Source organism: Dendronephthya gigantea, unplaced genomic scaffold (genome assembly GCF_004324835.1).
Source record: "Dendronephthya gigantea isolate DGI-Jeju-01 unplaced genomic scaffold, DenGig_1.0 000023F, whole genome shotgun sequence".
NCBI lineage: Eukaryota > Metazoa > Cnidaria > Anthozoa > Malacalcyonacea > Nephtheidae > Dendronephthya > Dendronephthya gigantea.
The window spans coordinates 1,780,510-1,801,002 of record NW_021163033.1 but is presented as its reverse complement, the minus strand read 5'-3'; the positions used below and the strand labels follow the sequence as shown (position 1 = coordinate 1,801,002).

Genomic DNA, 20,493 nt, shown 5'->3' with positions numbered 1-20,493 from the left:
TTCCCCCTCTCTATTGTTTGAATTGCATTTGACGCGACCAACATGCGACGTATAATCATATTGGTCGGAAAACATTGTTGATTTTAACTTAATTAACTGTCGCGCGCAGCTATTTTGCGAGTCAAACAAATTAGGGAAGTTATTGTACTTATTAAAAACAATCCACATTGTAATTTTTAAATCCTAAGTAGAAAGCCATTTTCAATGAAGTTTTAAAGGCCCCGACCCGTTGCTAATTCTGCAAGTCGATCATCTTTGTATGTAAAATAAACTTACGTGGTGTACCTACAAGCTAAATTACTTATCGTCTGTTACCATGCAAACATACAATAATATTATTAGTTTTTAAAGTCAATAAACTGCGTCTACACATGCAGGTGGCTGTAAGTAAATATATGAAATGGCTGCATTTTCAGTAATTATTATGTTCGTGTTTCCTGTTCCTGGCCTAACTGTGAAATGTGTATGATTTTCTTCCGAAATTTATAATTGTAAGACCATTTATCTCTAGAATACGATTCCAGAGCATTCTAATTGTCTTACTTTCTTTCCCTCTTGAAACAAAGTCTCCAAAATGTTAGCAATTTTTTGTCCAATATTCCATATATGAGAGGATTGACTGAGTGTGATCCAGCAATTCTTAAAACGAAAGCTAAATAAATGAACCAAACGTGTTTCGTGGGTATGTTATACCTGTCGACAACTTTCAGAATGAGAAACACAGACGCGAGAAGATTTCCAACTCCATAGCAAAGAACGGTTCCGACACAAACAATGAAAGTTCGCCGGTTTTTGAAATAATTCACGATTGTAAAGAACGAGTGAGTAGTACTTTGTGTCACCGGGTTTGACCCTAAGCTCTTCAGATATATGTTTTGGTTCACAAGTGCCCGATATACTTTGTAATAAAGTACAGCCATAACTACTGTTGGCCCATAGTAAAAGAAGAATGATGTGAATGTATAGGTCAACTTCCTATAGTTGCTTCTAGCAAGGCGGTTTTCTACAAAACATATCGGTGTAGATCCTCCGTAACCTATAATCAAGCCAAGAATGTACCCTGAGCTACAAATAACTTTCAATTTCCGTCGACTGATGTCTGATTTTAAGGGATGAACAGCAGCGCCATAACGAAGAACTGAAATGGCCAACATCATGTAGACTCCTGCGATTCGAAAGACAACTCTACCTATGAGAAAAAGGCAATATGCTTTCGCAGGCGCTCTTTCGGCAAGGAATACATCCTTCTGGTCGCAAATCCTTAAAACCAGCCATCCCAGATCACAGATCGCGAGGTGTAAAACAAGAAAGTAGTAGTTGTTTTTCAACAATCTTCTTTGTCTTAATATGGAGATGATGACCAAAATGTTGCCGAGAATTCCGAATATAACAACCGAAGTAAAAGTATATACAAATGCAGCTGCACTGTCCATCGTCTCTGAATGCATCGAAATTCTGACTAAACCGTAATTATATTTCTAGTGAGCAATTTAGGGTGAAATTGTTCTGTTGTTCTTTCTATCTGTGGTTTTGTTTAAAAACGAAAAAAATTCAAAATAAATTTATATAATGTTATTCTTTTAGTGTAATTTGAATAACTGCTATATACTTGAATACCAGATGTATTTTCTGAACTATTTATTAGGATCGAATACTCGACGACCATAGGTGGTGCTGCTGGTGGTAGTAGTAGTGCTTTTTGAAGCCCAGACAATAGAAAGGTTTAGGCAGATAACATCACTTTGGACCATGATGATATAAAAATCATTATTTTCAACGCGATTATCTCAAGATTGTGTTGAAGAATAATTATACTGTATTATTCACAATGCATAAATTGCTATAAGAATCTCGAGTTTATATCCTCTCAATTAACAATAACAGTTTGTTGTCATGGAAAAAACCATTTCTAAACTACAGCAGCTGTATTTATAATGTGCATGCATCGAATAATATTGTCTTTAAGAACGGGTTAGAAACATGCATGTTCCTGCTTTATATAAATTGATTTTCAATTTCAACCCATCAAACTGCAAATCAGTAAATCAACTGTTCATTACAAACGTAGCCATAATAAATCAATCATCATAGAATATATCAATTGCTCATATTGATCGGTTGCTTTACAAAAATCTTCAGATGTCTTCGGAAAACCTCCCCTGTATCTCCTTGTTCACTGACCAATTAGAATTTCCCAATAATAAAAGAAAAATTTGATTGGTCGATGATGCGCGTAAGCCGCACCAGGCAACCTCGCAATATTACATCTGCTATATTGTATACAGCTGTAGAAAGAACAAAACGGTAGTAGGAACATAAAAAAGACGTGCAGCAACATAATTGAAACGAAAATTATTTGCATTTAAGTTTTCATTTTCGATCTCATAAGTAACATGCAACGATATTAGCCATTTTCCAATCGAGCTAAGTGAGTACTGGGTCTAGTCGCGAACCGCAAAGCATCTATGGACTGTTTGGAGGGACAAATGATTTCAGACTTATATTTCCTGTCCCTCCAAATAGTCCAGAGATTTTTACCGCTCGCAACTAGACCCAGTACCCTGCTCGATTGGGAAATAACTAATCGGTCAAACGCGGATAGTTCTTTTGTGCGATTCCATGGATTCGCGAATAAAATTGTCTAAATTTATTCTTATATTATATAATTACATTAGGCAAATATGGACAAGTACACTATATGCATGCAATAACCTTTTAATGAAGGACCCCACTGAAAAACACTACATAGGTGATGTGGGTATCCTGGTTAAATATGATAATAATAATGAACCGACGCTCATTCACAATCCTCGACCAATGTTAATTAATATTTACAATTTTTGAGTAAGCCAGACTTGCAGGTGTTGTGCACGCATTCATTGTAATCACAAAACAGTTCCTTGTTGTATTCTCCTGATATTTTTATGGCTTTTACGAGCCAGCAAGAAATGTCTGTCATTGATAAAAATGAAGATAGAAAGTGTTTTCAGAACTCTTCAATTTTCACGGATCATTTTTAGGGAGATAGTTATTGCGAGCTTCGTACAAAACCATACTATAGCCTGTACTCAATGAAAATATCTCGTTAATATGCATCTACAAACGCTTACTTCTTATGTCCCGTTAAGCCTACTAGTCGAGTGATAATAATAAGCCCGGTTTAGACTACAATTAATTTATTGCCCCGGCACGATGCGTGTTCAGCCTTAGTATTGATAGTGTACAAGTGTAGTGTAAACGGGGCTGCACCTGCAGTAATGAAAACGTAGTTCAAACTTTTATTTTATTTCAAATGTCAGTGTTTTCAACTAAAAGATATTCGTTTCTTTAACTTGATTTTGACAAATGTATGATTTTCAAACAAAGATAAAATCATTTGCTCTTGCGAAAGTGATACCAAAACAGTTTAACTGTCTTGTCCTCCTACCCTTGCCGAAAAAGTCTCCAAAATGTCAGCAATTTTCTATCCAATATTCCATAAATAATAGGATTGGCTGAGTGTGATCCAGCAACTCTTAAAACGTAAGCTATATGAGTTATCCAAACATGTTTCATCTGTAAATTAAACGCGCCAGCGATCCTAAAAATAAGAACTGAAGAAATGGGAAGATTTCCAACTCCATAGCAAAGAACGGTACCGACACAAACAAGGAAAGTTCGACGGTTTTTAATATAGTTCACGATTATGAAGGACGAGCCGGAAGTACTTTGGGCCACTGGACTGGAACCTAAGCTCTTTAGATATTTATTTTGGTTCACGAGAGCCTGATATACTTTGTAATAAAGTACAGCCATCACTACTGTTGGGGCAAAGAAAATGAAGAAAATATTGGCTGCATAAAGGTTCTTCGTATAGGTCGCATCAGGGTTAAGAAAGTTTTGCTCCACAAGACATAATGGCACACTTCCACCATATCCTGCGATCAAGCCAAGAATGTAGCCCAAACCACAAACAAATCTCAATTTCCTTCTGCTGATGTCTGGTTTCAATGGATGAACAGTAGCACGATAACGAAGAACTGCAATGATCAACATCATGTATAATCCTGCAATACGAGGAATGAATCTCATTTTATAGAAGAAGCAGAAGGTTTTGTCCGATTGTTTCTTGCCTTGAAGAGAAACGTGTTGAACATAGCTGGAAATGTTTAAAACGAGCCATCCCAGATCACAGATGGCGAGGTGTAGAACAAGGAAGTAGTAATTGTTCTTCAACATTCTTTTTTGTCTGAATATGGAGATGATGACCAAAATGTTGCCGAGAATTCCAAATACAACAACTGAAGTATGCGAATATTTATATTCAGCTGGCATCGACAGCTCCATCGTTTCTTGGAATGAATTGAATTTCTGACTAAATCTTCGCTAATAATGGTTATCAGATTCACATCGTTCTTTCAGCACGATGCTTTGTTGAAAAGCTGAACAAATCTAAAAACGATTTATTTAACCTTCTCAGTACAATGAAGAATACGGTATAGATACAGAAAGTTGTGTTTCGCCCACTATTAATTAACGTCGACCATATTGTTCCGCAAGGCTTTATTATGTTCAGTTATTTGCATATTAAAATTATAGTTATAAAAGTAGGAAATATCACCTGCCTTGAATGGATAAGTAGTTGACTATTGCCACAAACAATTGGCCTTTTGCAACCATCAATTATTTTTTCTTCTGCAAGCTTGACAGTTTGAGTGAATAATTAATGTAGTATTAATCTTAGTGTCGATCATTTTGACCAATCTGTCGTTCTTAGGTAAACAGTGGGTTTAGGTAAGCATGTAAAGTTTACACATCTTAAAAGCCGAAGCGAAGCTAAGTTTAATCTTAAAAACAGGTCTTATTAATAATTATAATAATAATCTTAATCTTAATAATAATAATGATAATCAATGATAAAAAAAATTTAAGTTGTGAACATTTTTAAGTATTGATCGATTGAGCTAAAGACCAACTCGACCAGTGCGTCAACGCCTTATAAATTATAAACAAGATATGAGAGCTGGAACGAGCTTCTAACGCCAACCCACATTTCTAACTTACAACGCTGATTGGCTGGATAAGGATCAGCCCACTCTGGTTGATGACGTGTGCAGATGTCTCTCAACCGCTACTATAAAGGGGCGTGCATAACACCAGAACCTTCAGTGGACTAACGGAGTAAAAAGTAGTATGAAACATTGAAGAAGCACAACCTTACAGAACAGTAAGACGAAGATCTAAAGGGAAAGAAGAGAAGAACATCCAGAAAAGAACATCAAGAACATTAGTTAACCTATTGTAAAGATCTCCTACTACTTCGCGTATATAAAGAATAAAAATTTGACAATATGTTTGGATTTCGTCTAAAGCCCAATAGTAAAGTTTAGGCAGATAACGTCACTTTGACTATCAATACATATAAGTATGATTATTGTCAGTTTAAGATTTTTTTACAATATAATATTCTTTTTCGTAAAGCAAACCGGCTTTAAACGGATCTCGCAGGAGAATTGACAGCTTGATTGACAGCCTAATCGCTTGATTTTTTTATTAAATATTATTTCCTCGTCCCCTTCAGAAACCGCGCTTTAATGCTATATGCCTGAACTTTGTATAATGACGCTTTGTGATTAGAACATGGGAGGAAAGTAAGTTTAGGCTACAGTTCATAACTGGAATTGTGTGTTTGACGTCCATTTCGCAATCACGACGTTTTGAAATCCTCTTTCGTCACGGTCTATACCATTATAATAGCTATATATTATTTTGACTAAGTGTTGAATTTTGTCAATTTAAGTTCCCCACAGCATCCCCAAAATATGTACGCAATCTTGTATGCAGATATAATATGGCGCCACAGAAGGCATATTTTGCATGATTACATTTTCAATATTGCATAAGCTTGATTAATTGACACCAAATTTGGCAGTAGAAACATTTAATGATAAATCACTTTGATGGCAAAATAATTTAAGCGAAAATTATTATAGTTATCTTAGTATAAGTCTAGACTAGAGTTTTCGGTACATGAAAAGTTCGACATCTAAACCTGGTCTAAGTCTCTCATTGTTTTATCATGCACATTTATATCTTCTAAGCGTTTGAAAGAGTCATGACTATAAATGTCTGTAATAAACCTTTTTTATTTTATTTTCGAAGCCATATATCTTTAAAATTGTTTGTTTTTTGTAAGTTTATAATAGGCACATCAAATAAAATTGCACAATAGTCATATAACGAAAACAAAACAATATATTTATTTCCGCAAGCCGGACTTAACTAGTGCAAACTAGCGAACTTCATTAGGTTAATAAAAGGCGTTACATTAAGTTCGTTTTTAAACCCACATGCAGGTGGTTGTAAGTAATAATTACAAAGTATAGTAAACTTTCTGATCTATATATATGAAATGGCAGCATTTTCAACAAATATTATGTTCATTTGTCCCGTTCATGGCTTGAATGTGAAATTAGTAGCTTTGATTTCTCCTCGGATTTTAAAATTATAAGACCATTTACTTTCTAGAAAGTGATTCTAAATCAGTCTAATTTTCTTGCTTTCGTACTTTCTTTGAACAAAGTCTCCAAAATGCTGGCATCTTTTTGTCCAATATTCCATATATGAGAGGATTGACTGAGTGTGATCCAGCAATTCTTAAAACGAAAGCTAAATAAATGAACCAAACGTGTTTCGTGGGTATATTATACCTGTCCACAATTTTCAGAATGAAAAACACAGACGTGGGAAGATTTCCAACTGCATAGCAAAGAACGGTACCGACACAAACAAGGAACGTTAGCCGATTTTTTAAATAGTTCACGATTGTAAAGAACGAGCGAGTAGTACTTTGTGCTACCGGGTTTGACCCTAAGCTCTTCAGATATTTGTTTTGGTTCAAAAGTGCCCGATATACTTTAAAATAAAGTACAGCCATAACTACTGTTGGACCATAGTAAAAGAGGAATATTGTGAATGTATAGTTGAACTTCTTATAGATGCTTCTTGCAAGGGAGTTTTCCACAAAACATATCGATGTTGTTCCTCCATAGCCTACAATCAAGCCAAGAATGTACCCTGAGCTACAAATAACTTTCAATTTCCGTCGACTGATGTCTGATTTCAAGGGATGTACAGCAGCGCGATAACGAAGAACTGAAATGACCAACATCATGTAGACTCCTGCGATTTGAAAGACAACTCTCACTATGAGAAAAAGGCAATATGCTTTCGCAGACGTTCTTTCGGCAAGGAACACCTCCTGCTGGTCACAAATCCTTAAAACCAGCCATCCCAGATCACATATCGCGAGGTGTAAAACAAGAAAGTAGTAGTTGTTCTTCAACAGTCTTCGTTGTCTTAATATGGAGATAATGACCAAAATGTTACCGAGCATTCCAAATACAACAACTGAAGTATACGAATATTTATATGCAGCTGGCTTCTCCATCGTTTCTTGGAATAAATTGAAATTCGGACTATAGATCTTCGCTAATAATGATAATCAAATTTACTTTGAAGCGGTTACATTGAAATCCTCTTTCGTTCAAGGTTTATACGATTAAAATGACTATTTTGACTAAATGTCGAATTTTGTCAATTTAAGTTCCCCAAAGTGTTCCCAAAATTTGTACGCAATCTTGCATGCAGGTATAATATAGCGCCACTGAAGGCATATTTGCATGATTATATTTTCAATATTGTATAAGCTTGATTAATTGACAACAAATTTGACAGTAGAAACATTTAATGATAAATCACTTTGATGGCAAAATAATTTAGGTGAAAATTATTCTAGTTACCTTAGTATAATTCTAGACTAGAGTTTTCGGTACATGAAAAGTTTGACGTCTAAACCTGGCCTAAGTCTCTCATTGTTTTATCATGCACATTTATATCTTCTAAGCGCTTGAAAGAGTCATGACTATAAATGTCTGTAATAAACCTTTTTTATTCCCTTTTGAAGCCCATATATCTTTAAAATTGTCTGTTTGTTGTAAGTTTATAATAGGCACATCAAATAAAATTGAACACTAAATAGTCATATAACGAAAACAAAACATTATATTTGTCTACGCAAGATTTAAGTAGTGCAAACTAGCGAACTTCATTAGGTTAATAAAAGGCGTTACATTAAGTTTGTTTTTAAACACACATGCAGGTGGTTGTAAGTAATAATTACACAGTATAGTAAACTTTCTGACCCATATAGCTATATGAAATGGCAGCATTTTTAACAAATATTATGTTCATTTGTCCCGTTCATGGCTTGAGTGTGAAATTAATTGCTTTGATTTCTCCTCGGATCTTAAATATATAAGACCATTTACTTTCTAGAAAGTGATTCTAAGTCAGTCTAATTTTCTCTCTTTCGTGCTTTCTTTGAACAAAGTCTCCAAAATGCTGGCATCTTTTTGTCCAATATTCCATATATGAGAGGATTGACTGAGTGTGATACAGCAATTCTTAAAACGAAAGCTAAATAAATGAACCAAACGTGTTTCGTGGGTATATTATACCTGTCGACAATTTTCAGAATGAAAAACACAGACGTGAGAAGATTTCCAACTCCATAGCAAAGAACGGTACCGACACAAACAATGAAAGTTCGCCGGTTTTTGAAATAGTTCACGATTGTAAAGAACGAGCGAGTAGTGCTTTCTGCTACCGGGTTTGACCCTAAGCTCTTCAGATATTTGTTTTGGTTCACAAGTGCCCGATATACTTTGAAATAAAGTACAGCCATAACTACTGTTGGACCATAGTAAAAGAAGAATACTGTGAATGTATAGTCGAACTTCCTATAGATGCTTCTAGCAAGGACGTTTTCCACAAAACATATCGGTGTTGTTCCTCCATAGCCTATAATCAAGCCAAGAATGTACCCTGAGCTACAAATAACTTTCAATTTCCGTCGACTGATGTCTGATTTCAAGGAATGAACAGCAGCGCGATAACGAAGAACTGAAATGACCAACATCATGTAGCTAGACTCCTGCGATTTGAAAGAGAACTCTACCTATGAGAAAAAGGCAATATGCTTTCGCAGACGTTCTTTCGGCAAGGAACACCTCCTGCTGGTCACAAATCCTTAAAACTAGCCATCCCAGATCACAGATGGCGAGGTGTAAAACAAGAATGTAGTAGTTGTTTTTCAACAGTCGTCTTTGTCTTAATATGAAGATGATGACCAAAATGTTGCCGAGAATTCCGAATACAACAACCGAAGTAAAAGTATATACAAACGCAGCTGCACTGTCCATCGTCTCTGAATGCATCGAAATTCTGAGTAAACCGTAATTATATTTTTAGTGAGCAATTTAGGGTGAAATTGTTCTGTTGTTCTTTCGATCTGTGTTTTTGTTTAAGAACGAAAAAATTTTAAAAGAAATTTATATAATTTTATTATTTTAGTGTAATTTGAATGACTGCTATATACTTGAATACCAGATGTATTTTCTGAACTATTTATTGGGATCGAATACTCGTCGTCGTCGACCAAATGTGCTGCTGCTGGTGGTGGTAGTAGTAGTGCCTTTTGAAGCCCAGACAGTAAAAAGGTTTAGGCAGATAACATCACTTTGGACCATGAAGAAAATAAAATGTCATTATTTTCAACGCGATTATGTGAAGAATATGTTGAAGAATATATTGTATTATCCACAATGCGTAAACTGCTATAAGGATCTCGAGTTTATATCCTCTCAACTAACAATAACAGTTAGTTGTCATGGACAAAACCATTTCTAAAGTACAGCAGCTGTATCTACAATGTGCATGCATCGAAAAATATTATCTTAAAGAACGGGTTAGAAACATGCATTTTCCTCCTTTATAAAGATTGATTTTCAATTTCAATCCATCAAACTGCAAATCAGTAAATCAACTTTTCATTACAAACGTGGCCATAATAGTGTTCCGAAAAATATATCAATTTGCTCATATTTGATCGGTCGCTTTACAAAGATCTTCAGATGTCTTGGGAAACGCCTTAAAACCTCCCCTGTATCTCCCTGTTCACTGACCAATCAGCATTTTCCGAATAATAAAAGGAAAATTTGATTGGTTGATGATGCGCATATCTTAAGTCGCACAGGGCAACCTCGCAATATTACATCTTCTGATTGCCGTATAAAGTTGTAGAAGGAACAAAACGGTAGAAGGAACATAAAAGAGACGTGCAGCAACATAATTGAAACGAAAATTATTTCCATTTAAGTTTTGAGTTATATCCAGCGTTGATATCGGCAAACGATCTCATAAGTAACATGCAACGATATTAGCCATTTCCCAATCGGGCTGAGTGAGTACTGGGTCTAGTCGCAAACCGCAAAGCATCTATGGACTGTTTGGAGGGACAAATGATTTCAGACTTCCCGTCCCTCAGTCCATAGGTTTTTGCGGTTCGCAACTAGACCCAGTACCCTGCTCGATTGGGAAATGGCTTATTGGTCGAGGATTGTGAATGAGCGTCGGTTTTTTATTATTATTATTATATTTGACCAGAATACCCACATCACCTATAATGTTTTTCAGTGGGGTTCTTCATTACAAGGGTTATAGCATGAATACAGTGTACTTCCATATATGCCTAATGTAATTATATAATATAAGAATGAAATAGGACATAATTTTATTTGCGATTCCACGGAATCGCACAAAAGAACTATCCGCGTTTGATCAATGTTAATTAATATTTACAATTTTTGAGTAAGCTAGACTTGCAGGTGTTGTGCACGCCTTCATTGTAATCACAAACAGTTCCTTGATATATTCTCCTGATATTTTTATGGCTTTTACGAGCCAGCAAGAAATGTCTGCCATTAATAAAATTGAAGATAGAAAGTGTTTTCAGAACTCTTCAATTTTCACGAATCATCTTTTAGGCAGATAATTATTGCGAGCTTCGTACAAAACTATACTATAGCCTGTACTCAATGAAAACATCTCGTTAATATGCATCTACAAACGCTTACTTCTAATGTCCCGTTAAGCCTACTAGTCGAGTGATAATAATAAGCCTTGTTTAGACTACAATTAATTTATTGCCACGGCACGGCTTAAATGGTGTCTGTGCCAACTTCATGCGTGTTCAGCCTTAGTATTGATAGTGTGCAAGTGTAGTGTAAACGGCGCTACACATGCAGTAATGAAGACGTAGTTCAAACTTTTATTTTAAATGTCAGTGTTTTCAACTAAAAGATATTCGTTTCTTTAACTTGATTTTGACAAATGTATTATTTTCAATCAAAGTTAAAATCATTTGCTCTTGGGAGTTGGGAAAGTGATGGCAACATTCTTTAACTGTCTTGTCTCCTACCTTTGCTGAAAAAGTCTCCAAAATGTTAGCAATTTCCTATCCAATATTCCATAAATAAGAGGATTGACTGAGTGTGATCCAGCAACTCTTAAAACGTAAGCTACATGAGTGATCCAAGCATGTTTCATCAGTAAATCAGACTTGCCAGCGATCGCCAAGATAAGAATCGCGTTCATGGGAAGATTTCCAACTCCATAGCAAAGGACGGTACCGACACTAACAAGTAAAGTTCGACGGTTTTTAATGTAGTTTAATATTGTGAAGAACGAGCCAGAGGTATCTTGAGCCACTGGATTTGAACCTAAGCTTTTTAGATATTTGTTTTGGTTCACGAGTCCCTGATATACTTTATAATAAAGTACAGCCATAACCGCTGTCGGGGCATAGTAAATGAAGAATATTGCGCATGCATAAATGTTCTTGGTGTACGTCGTATCAGCAAGTGAGTTCTGCTTCACAAGACATAATGGCACGCTTCCACCATATCCTGCGATCAAACCAAGAATGTAGCCCAAACAACAAACAAATTTCAATTTCCTTCTGCTGATGTCTGGTTTTAAGGGATGAACAGTAGCGCGATAGCGAAGGACTGAAATGACCAGCATCATGTAGACTCCTGCAATGCGAGGAATGAATCTCATTTTATAGAAGAAGCAGAAGGTTTTGTCCGATTGTTTCTTGCCTTGAAGAGAAACGTGTTGAACATAGGTGGAAATGTTTAAAACGAGCCATCCCAAATCACAGATGCTGAGGTGTAGAACAAGAATGTAGTAGTTGCTTTTCAACAGTCTTCTTTGTCTTAATATGGAGATGATAACCAAAATGTTGCCGAGAATTCCAAATACAACAACTGAAGTATACGAATATTTATATGCAGCTGGCTTCTCCATCGTTTCTTGGAATAAATTGAAATTCGGACTATAGATCTTCGCTAATAATGATATTCAAATTTACTTTGAAGCGGTTACATTGATATCCTCTTTCCTTCAAGGTTTATACGATTAAAATGACTATTTTGACTAAATGTCGAATTTTGTCAATTCAAGTTCCCCAAAGTGTTCCCAAAATTTGTACGCAATCTTCCATGAAGGTATAATATGGCGCCACTGAAGGCATATTTGCATGATTACATTTTCAATATTGTATATAAGCTTGATTAATTGACAACAAATTTGGCAGTAGAAACATTTAAATGATAAATCACTTTGATGGCAAAATAATTTAAGCGAAAATTATTCTAGTCACCTTAGTATAAGTCTAGACTAGAGTTTTCGGTACATGAAAAGTTCGACGTCTAAACCTGGCCTAAGTTTCTCATTGTTTTATCATGCACATTTATATCTTCTAAGCGCTTGAAAGAGTCATGACTCTGGATGTCTGTAATGAACATTTTTTATTTCTTTTTGAAGGCTATATATCTTTAAAATTGTCTGTTTGTTGTGAGTTTATAATAGGCACACCAAAAAAAAATTCCACAATAGTCGTATAACGAAAAGAAAACAATATATTTATTTACGCAAGATCCAACTAGTGTAAACTAGCGAACTTCGTTAGGTTAATAAAAGGTGTTACATTAAAAATTTGAAGTTTGTTTTTAAACACACATGTAGGTGGCTGTAAGTAATAATTACACGGTATAGTAAACTTTCTGATCCATATATATGAAATGGCAGCATTTTTAACAAATATTATGTTCATTTGTCCCGTTCATGGCTTGAATGTGAAATTAGTAGGTTTGATTTCTTCTCAAATCTTAAAATTATCAGCCGTCTACTTTCTAGAAGGTGATTCTAAAGCAGTCTAATTTTCTTGCTTTCGTACTTTCTTTGAACAAAGTCTCCAAAATACTGGCATCTTTTTGTCCAATATTCCATATATAAGGGGATTGACTGAGTGTGATCCAGCAACTCTTAAAACGAAAGCTAAATAAATGAACCAAACGTGTTTCGTGTGTATATTATACCTGTCCACAATTTTCAAAGTGAAAAACACAGACGTGGGAAGGCTTCCAAGTCCATAGCAAAGAACGGTACCAACACAAACAAGGAAAGTTCGACGGTTTTTTAAATAGTTCACGATTGTAAAGAACGAGCGAGTAGTACTTTGTGCTACCGGGTTTGACCCTAAGCTCTTTAGATATTTGTTTTGGTTCACGAGTGCCTGATATACTTTGAAGTAAAGTACAGCCATAACCGCTGTTGGGGCATAGTAAATGAAGAATATTATGAATGTATAGTTGAACTTCTTATAGATGCTTCTAGCAAGGACGTTTTCCACAAAACATATCGGTGTTGTTCCTCCATAGCCTATATGATCAAGCCAAGAATGTACCCTGAGCAACAAATAATTTTCCATTTCCTTCTGCTGATGGCAGGTTTCAAGGGATGAACAGCAGCGCGATAACGAAGAACTGAAATGACCAACATCATGTAGACTCCTGCGATTTGAAAGAAAGCTCTCATGCACTATGAGAAAAAGGCAATATGCTTTCACAGGCGCTCTTTCGGCAAGGAAGACCTCATGCTGGTCACAAATCCTTAAAAGCAGCCATCCCAGATCACAGATCGCGAAGTGTAAAATAAAAAAGTAGTAGTTGTTCTTCAACAATCTTCTTTGTCTTGATATGGAGATGATGACTAAAATGTTGCCGAGAATACCAAATACAACAACTGAAGTATACAAATATTTATTTGCATCTGCACTGTCCAGCATCGTATCTTTGAATAAATTTAGGGTGAAATCGTTGTGTTTTTCTTTCTGTCTTTGGTTTTGTTGAAGAACGAAACAAATTTTAAAAGAAATTCATATTTATTCTTTTAGTACAGTTTGAATGACCGCTATAGACTTGAATACCAGATGTATTTTCTGAACTATTTATTAGGATCGAATACTCAACGACCATAGGTGGTGCTGCTGGTGGTAGTAATAGTGCTTTTTGACAATAAAAAGGTTTAGGCAGATAACATCACTTTGGACCATGACGATATAAAAATCATTATTTTAAATGCGATTATCTCAAGATTGTGTTGAAGAATAATTATACTGTATTATTCACAATGCATAAATTGCTATAAGAATCTCGAGTTCATATCCTCTCAATTAACAATAACAGTTTGTTGTCATGAAAAAAACATTTCTAAACTAAAGCAGCTGTATTTATAATGTGCATGCATCGAATAATATTGTCTTTAAGAACGGGTTAGAAACATGCATGTTCCTGCTTTATATAAATTGATTTTCAATTTCAACCCATCAAACTGCAAATCAATAAATCAACTTTTCATTACAAACGTGGCCATAATAGCATTCCGAAAAATATATTAATGTGCTCATATTGATCGGTTGCTTTACAAAGATCTTCAGATGTCTTAGGAAACGCCTTAAAACCTCCCCTGTGTCTCCCTGTTCACTGACCAATCAGAATTCCCCAATAATAAAAGGAAAATTTGATTGGTCGATGATGCGGCGCATCTTAAGCCACACCAGGCAACCTCGCAATATTACATCTGCTATATTGTATAAAGCTGTAGAAAGAACAAAACGGTAGAAGGAACATAAAAAAGACGTGCTGCAACATAATTCAAACGAAAATTATTTGCATTTAAGTTTTAAGTTATATCCAGCGTTGATATCGGCAAACGATCTCATAAGTAACATGCAACGATATTAGCCATTTCCCAATCAGGCTGAGTGAGTACTGGGTCTAGTCGCGAACCGCAAAGCATTTATGGACTGTTTGGAGGCACAAATGATTTCCTGTCCCTCCAAACAGTCCATAGGTTTTTGCCGCTCGCAACTAAACCCAGTACCCTGCTCGATTGGGAAATAGGTAATTGGTCAAACGCAGATAGTTCTTTTGTGCGATTCCGTGGATTCGCGAATAAAATTGTCCAAATTTATTCTCATATTGTATAATTACATTAGGCAAATATAGACAAGTACACTATATACATGCAATAACCTTGTAATGAGCCGACGCTAATTCACAATCGACCATGCAATGTTAATTAATATTTAGAATTTTTGAGTAAGCTAGACTTGCAGGTGTGCTCCTACCCTTGCCGAAAAAGTCTCCAAAATGTGAGCAATTTTCTATCCAATATTCCATAAATAATAGGATTGGCTGAGTGTGATCCAGCAACTCTTAAAACGTAAGCTATATGAGTTATCCAAACATGTTTCATCTGTAAATGAAACGCGCCAGCGATCCTAAAAATAAGAACTGAAGACATAGGAAGATTACCAAATCCATAGGAAAGAACGGTGCCGAGACAAACAAGGAAAGTTCGACGGTTTTTAATATAGTTCACGATTATGAAGGACGAGCCAGAAGTACTTTGGGCCACGGGATTTGAACCTAAGCTCTTTAGATATTTGTTTTGGTTCGCGAGAGCCTGATATACTTTGTAATAAAGTACAGCCATGACTACTGTTGGGGCAAAGAAAATGAAGAAAATTTTGGCTGCATAAAGGTTCTTCGTATAGGTCGCATCAGGGTTAAGAAAGTTCTGCTCCACAAGACATAATGGCGCACCTCCTCCGTAGCCTGCGATCAAGCCAAAAATGTAGCCTAAACCACAAACAAATCTCAATTTTTTTCTTGTGATGTCTGGTTTTAAGGGATGTAGAGTTGCACGATATCGAAGAACTGAAATGACCAGCATCATGTATAATCCTGCAATTTGGAAGATGAATTTTATTTTATGAAAGAGGCAATAAGTTTTGTCCGATGTTTCCTTTCCTTGAAATAGTTCGTGTTGGACGTAGGTGCAAATGGCTACAACTGACCATCCCAGATCACACATGGCGAGGTGTAAAACGAGAAAATAATAGTTGTTCTTTAACAATTTCCTCTGTCTCAAAACGGAGATGATAACCAAAATGTTGCCAAGAATTCCAACTATAACAACTGAAGTATACGAATATATAAATGCAGCTGGATTCTCCATCGTTCCTTTGAATGATTCTGAATTTTTTGTTTATCTTAGTGACAAATCTAAGGTGAAACTGTTTTTTTGCTTTATCTGAGTATAGTTTCTCTTGGAGAACGTAACAAAGTTAACTTCAAAAGCGATTTATACAATTTTAACGACGAATGATCCCAGATGTATTTCGTTCACAATATATTATAGGATGGAAGACTAAATGACCATAGGTAATGTGAAAAAGCCAATAGACAGATTTAGGTGGATAACATCCATTTAAACCATGAAGATACAAAAATATGATTATTGACTGACGCGCCAAATTATTTTTCTTATCCTTTACATCCAAAGTGCATAAATTACTGACGATTTCGAGTTTATAAGTGCTCTCAATAAATGAGAGTTAGTGCACTAGAAGCTGACAATGACAAAAGCAATTTCTAAAGTACAATAGCTGAATTTTAGCTGTATCCATGCATCAAATATTGTTAACCTCGATGACGACTTAGAAACATGCTGTTTCTTACATAAAATGATTTTAACCGATCAAATTGCAAATCCGTAATTCAACTTTCGCCACAGACGTGGCATAAAAGCGTTCTGCTTAATTTGTTCATATTGATCGGTTGATTTACAGAGTTCTTGAGATGTTTTGGAAAACGCCTTAAAAAACCTCTATGTATCTCCCTGTTCATTGACCAATTAGAATTTTCCAATAGTAAGTTCAATGCATCAAATAATGTTAGTTGCTTCTTATGTTAATGAAAAAAGATATGTCATATTTCATTCTCATGTTGTATATAATTACATTATGCAAATGAAGAAATTACACTATATTCATGCAATAACCTTGTAAGGAATATACAGACGCCCATTCAAAGTACTCGACCAATGTTAATCAATATTTACAATTTTTGAGTCAAGTCAGACTTGCAGGTGTTCTGCACGCATTCATTGTAATGACAAAACAGTTCCTAGGTATATTCCCCTAATATTTTTATGGCTTTCACGAACCAGGCAGAAATGTCTGTCATTAACGAAAATGAAGATAGAAATTGTTTTAAGAACTCATCAATTTTCACGGATAATTTTTTAGTGGTTTTAAGAAGATAATTATTTCGAGCTATACGCACAAAACCATCTTAAACTGTACTCAATTAAGGTGCTGTTTATACATGAGCCCGGTTACTCGAGATTCAACGAAGCGTGAGAACACTTTGAGGTATTGAAATAAGTCTTTATGACACCAAACAAGCACATGCTTTTTTTCTGGTGATTATATGACTGCCAGGACCATGTTATCTGCTCATTTCAATACTTCAAAATCATCTCACGCTTCGTTGAATCTCGGGTAACTGGGCTCATGTAAACAGCCCCCTAAACGTCTCGTTAATATGCATCTACAAAAGCTTCCACTTCTAATGTCCTGTTATCATTAAGCCCACGAGTCGAGTGATAATAATAAGTCCCGTTTAGACTACACTTAAGCTTAATTTATTGCAACGGCACGGCTTAAATGGTGTATGTGCCAACTTCATCTGTGTTCAGTCTTAGTATTGATAGCCTGAATGCTAATAAAAATTGGGTACGGGTCGGGTACCCATTTTAGCCGTGCGGTACAAGAAAAAATTGAGTGTAGTGTAAACAGGGCTACACATGCGGTAATAAAAACGTAGCTCAAACTTTTATGTGAAATGACATTGTTTTCAACTAAAAGATATTTGTTTCTCCACCGTTCCTTTAACTTGATTTTGACAAATGTATGACTTTTCAATCAAAGTTAGAGTTATTTCCTTTTGGGAAAGTGATACCAAAACAGTTTAACTGTCTTGTCCTCCTACCTTTGCCGAAAAAATCTCCAAAATGTCAGAAATTTTTTATCCAATATTCCATAAATAAGAGGATTGACTGAGTGTGATCCAGCAACTCTTAAAACGTAAGCTATATGAATGATCCAGACATGTTTCATGTGTGAATTATACGCGCCAGCGATCCTTAAAATAAGAACTGAAGAAATGGGAAGATTTCCAACTCCATAGCAAAGAACGGCACCGACACAAACAAGGAAAGTTCGACGGTTTTTAATATAGTTCACGATTATAAAGGACGAGCCAGAAGTACTTTGGGCCACTGGACTGGAACCTAAGCTCTTTAGATATTTGTTTTGGTTCACGAGAGCCTGATATACTTTGTAATAAAGTACAGCCATCACTACTGTTGGGGCAAAGAAAATGAAGAAAATATTGGCTGCATAAAGGTTCTTCGTATAGGTCGCATCAGGGTTAAGAAAATTCTGCTCCACAAGACATAATGGCGCACCTCCTCCGTAGCCTGTGATCAAGCCAAGAATGTAGCCTAAACAACAAACAAATCTCAATTTCCTTCTGCTGATGTCTGGTTTTAAGGGATGAACAGTGGCACGATAACGAAGAACTGCAATGATCAACATCATGTACACTCCTGCAATGCGAGGAATGAATCTCATTTTATAGAAGAAGCAGAAGGTTTTGTCCGATTGTTTCTTGCCTTGAAGAAAAACGTGTTGGACGTAGGTGCAAATGACTACAACCAGCCATGCCAGATCACAGATGGCGAGGTGTAGAACAAGAAAGTAGTAGTTGTTTTTCAACATTCTTCTTTGTCTTAATATGGAGATGATGACCAAAATGTTGCCAAGAATTCCAAATACAACAACTGAAGTATACGAATATTTATATGCAGCTGGCTTCTCCATCGTTTCTTGGAATAAATTGAAATTCGGACTATAGATCTTCGCTAATAATGATATTTAAATTTACTTTGAAGCGGTTACATTGAAATCCTCTTTCCTTCAAGGTTTATACGATTAAAATGACTATTTTGACTAAATGTCGAATTTTGTCAATTCAAGTTCCCCAAAGTGTTCCCAAAATTTGTACGTAATCTTCCATGAAGGTATAATATGGCGCCACGGAAGGCATATTTGCATGATTACATTTTCAATATTGTATATAAGCTTGATTAATTGACAACAAATTTGGCAGTAGAAACATTTAAATGATAAATTACTTTGATGGCAAAATAATTTAAGCGAAAATTATTCTAGTTACCTTAGTATAAGTCTAGACTAGGGTTTGCATGAAAAGTTTGACGTCTAAACCTGGCCTAAGTCTCTCATTGTTTAACTATGCACGTATATATCTTCTAAGCGCTTGAAAGAGTCATGACTATAAATGCCTGTAATGAACCTTTTTTATTTTATTTTCTAAGCCTTTTCGAAACACTTTTTCTTTTCGAAGCCATATATCTTTAAATTTTTCTGTTTGTTTTAAGTTTATAATAAGCACACCAAATAAAATTGCACAATAGAAAAGGTGTTACAATAAGAATTTAAAGTTTGTTTTTAAAATAGCGTTGACACAGTCATGCAGGTGGCTGTAAGTAAGTAATAATTATACAGTATATAGTAAACTTTCTGATCCATATATATGAAATGGCAGCATTTTCAACTGAAAAATATTATGTTCGTTTGTCCCATTCATGGCTTGATTGTGAAATTATTAGCTTTCATTTCTCCTCGAATCTTAAAATTTTATAAGCGATCCACTTTCTAGAAAGTGATTCTAAATCAGTCTAATTTTCTTGCTTTCGTACTCTGTTTGAACAAAGTCTCATAAATGATAGCATCTTTTTGTCGAGTACTCCATATACATAGGGATTGACTAAGTGTGATCCAGCAACTCTTAAAACGAAAGCTAAATAAATGAACTTAACGTGTTTCGTGGGTATGTTACACTTGTCGACGATTTTCAAAATGAAAAACACAGACGTGGGAAGGTTTCATAGCAATTAAGAACGGTACCGACACAAACAAGGAAAGCTCGACGGTTTTAGTTCGATTATAGTTCAGGATTGTAAAGAACGAGCGAGAAGTATTTGTGCCACCTGGTTTGAACCTAAGCTCTCCGTGATAACGAAAAACGGAAATAACTAACATTATGTATAATCCTGCGATTTGGAGAATAGGACTAATGACATAAAAGAGGCAAAAGGTTTTGCCGGATAATTTTTTGCCTAGAAATAGAGCGTGTTGGACGTACATGCAAATGACTACATGCAGCCATCCCAGATCACAGATGGCGAGGTGTAAAACAAGAAAGTAGTAGTTGTTCTTCAACAGTCTTCTTTGTCTTAATATGGAGATGATAACTAAAATGTTGCCAAGAATTCCAAATGCAACAACTGAAGTATACAAATATTTATTTGCGACAACACTGTCCAGGCGTCTCT

The 20,493-nt window shown here is 35.6% G+C and overlaps 1 protein-coding gene across 2 annotated transcripts in view; it reads left to right on the top strand.

Annotated features, from left to right (window-relative positions):
• The window catches only part of LOC114522460 (sodium channel protein 1 brain-like), a 58,241-nt gene that overhangs the window by 15,406 nt on the left and 22,342 nt on the right, over positions 1-20,493 (top strand). The window contains exon 19 of one of the 2 annotated variants that reach the window (XM_028543144.1): positions 6,978-7,330. The exons of the other annotated variant lie outside the window; for it this stretch is intronic. Within the exon in view, the coding sequence (XP_028398945.1) occupies positions 6,978-7,031 (54 nt within the window). The 3' untranslated portion in view covers positions 7,032-7,330. Of the gene's footprint in view, positions 1-6,977; positions 7,331-20,493 lie in introns of those variants that run through there. 2 annotated transcript variants of the gene reach the window in all.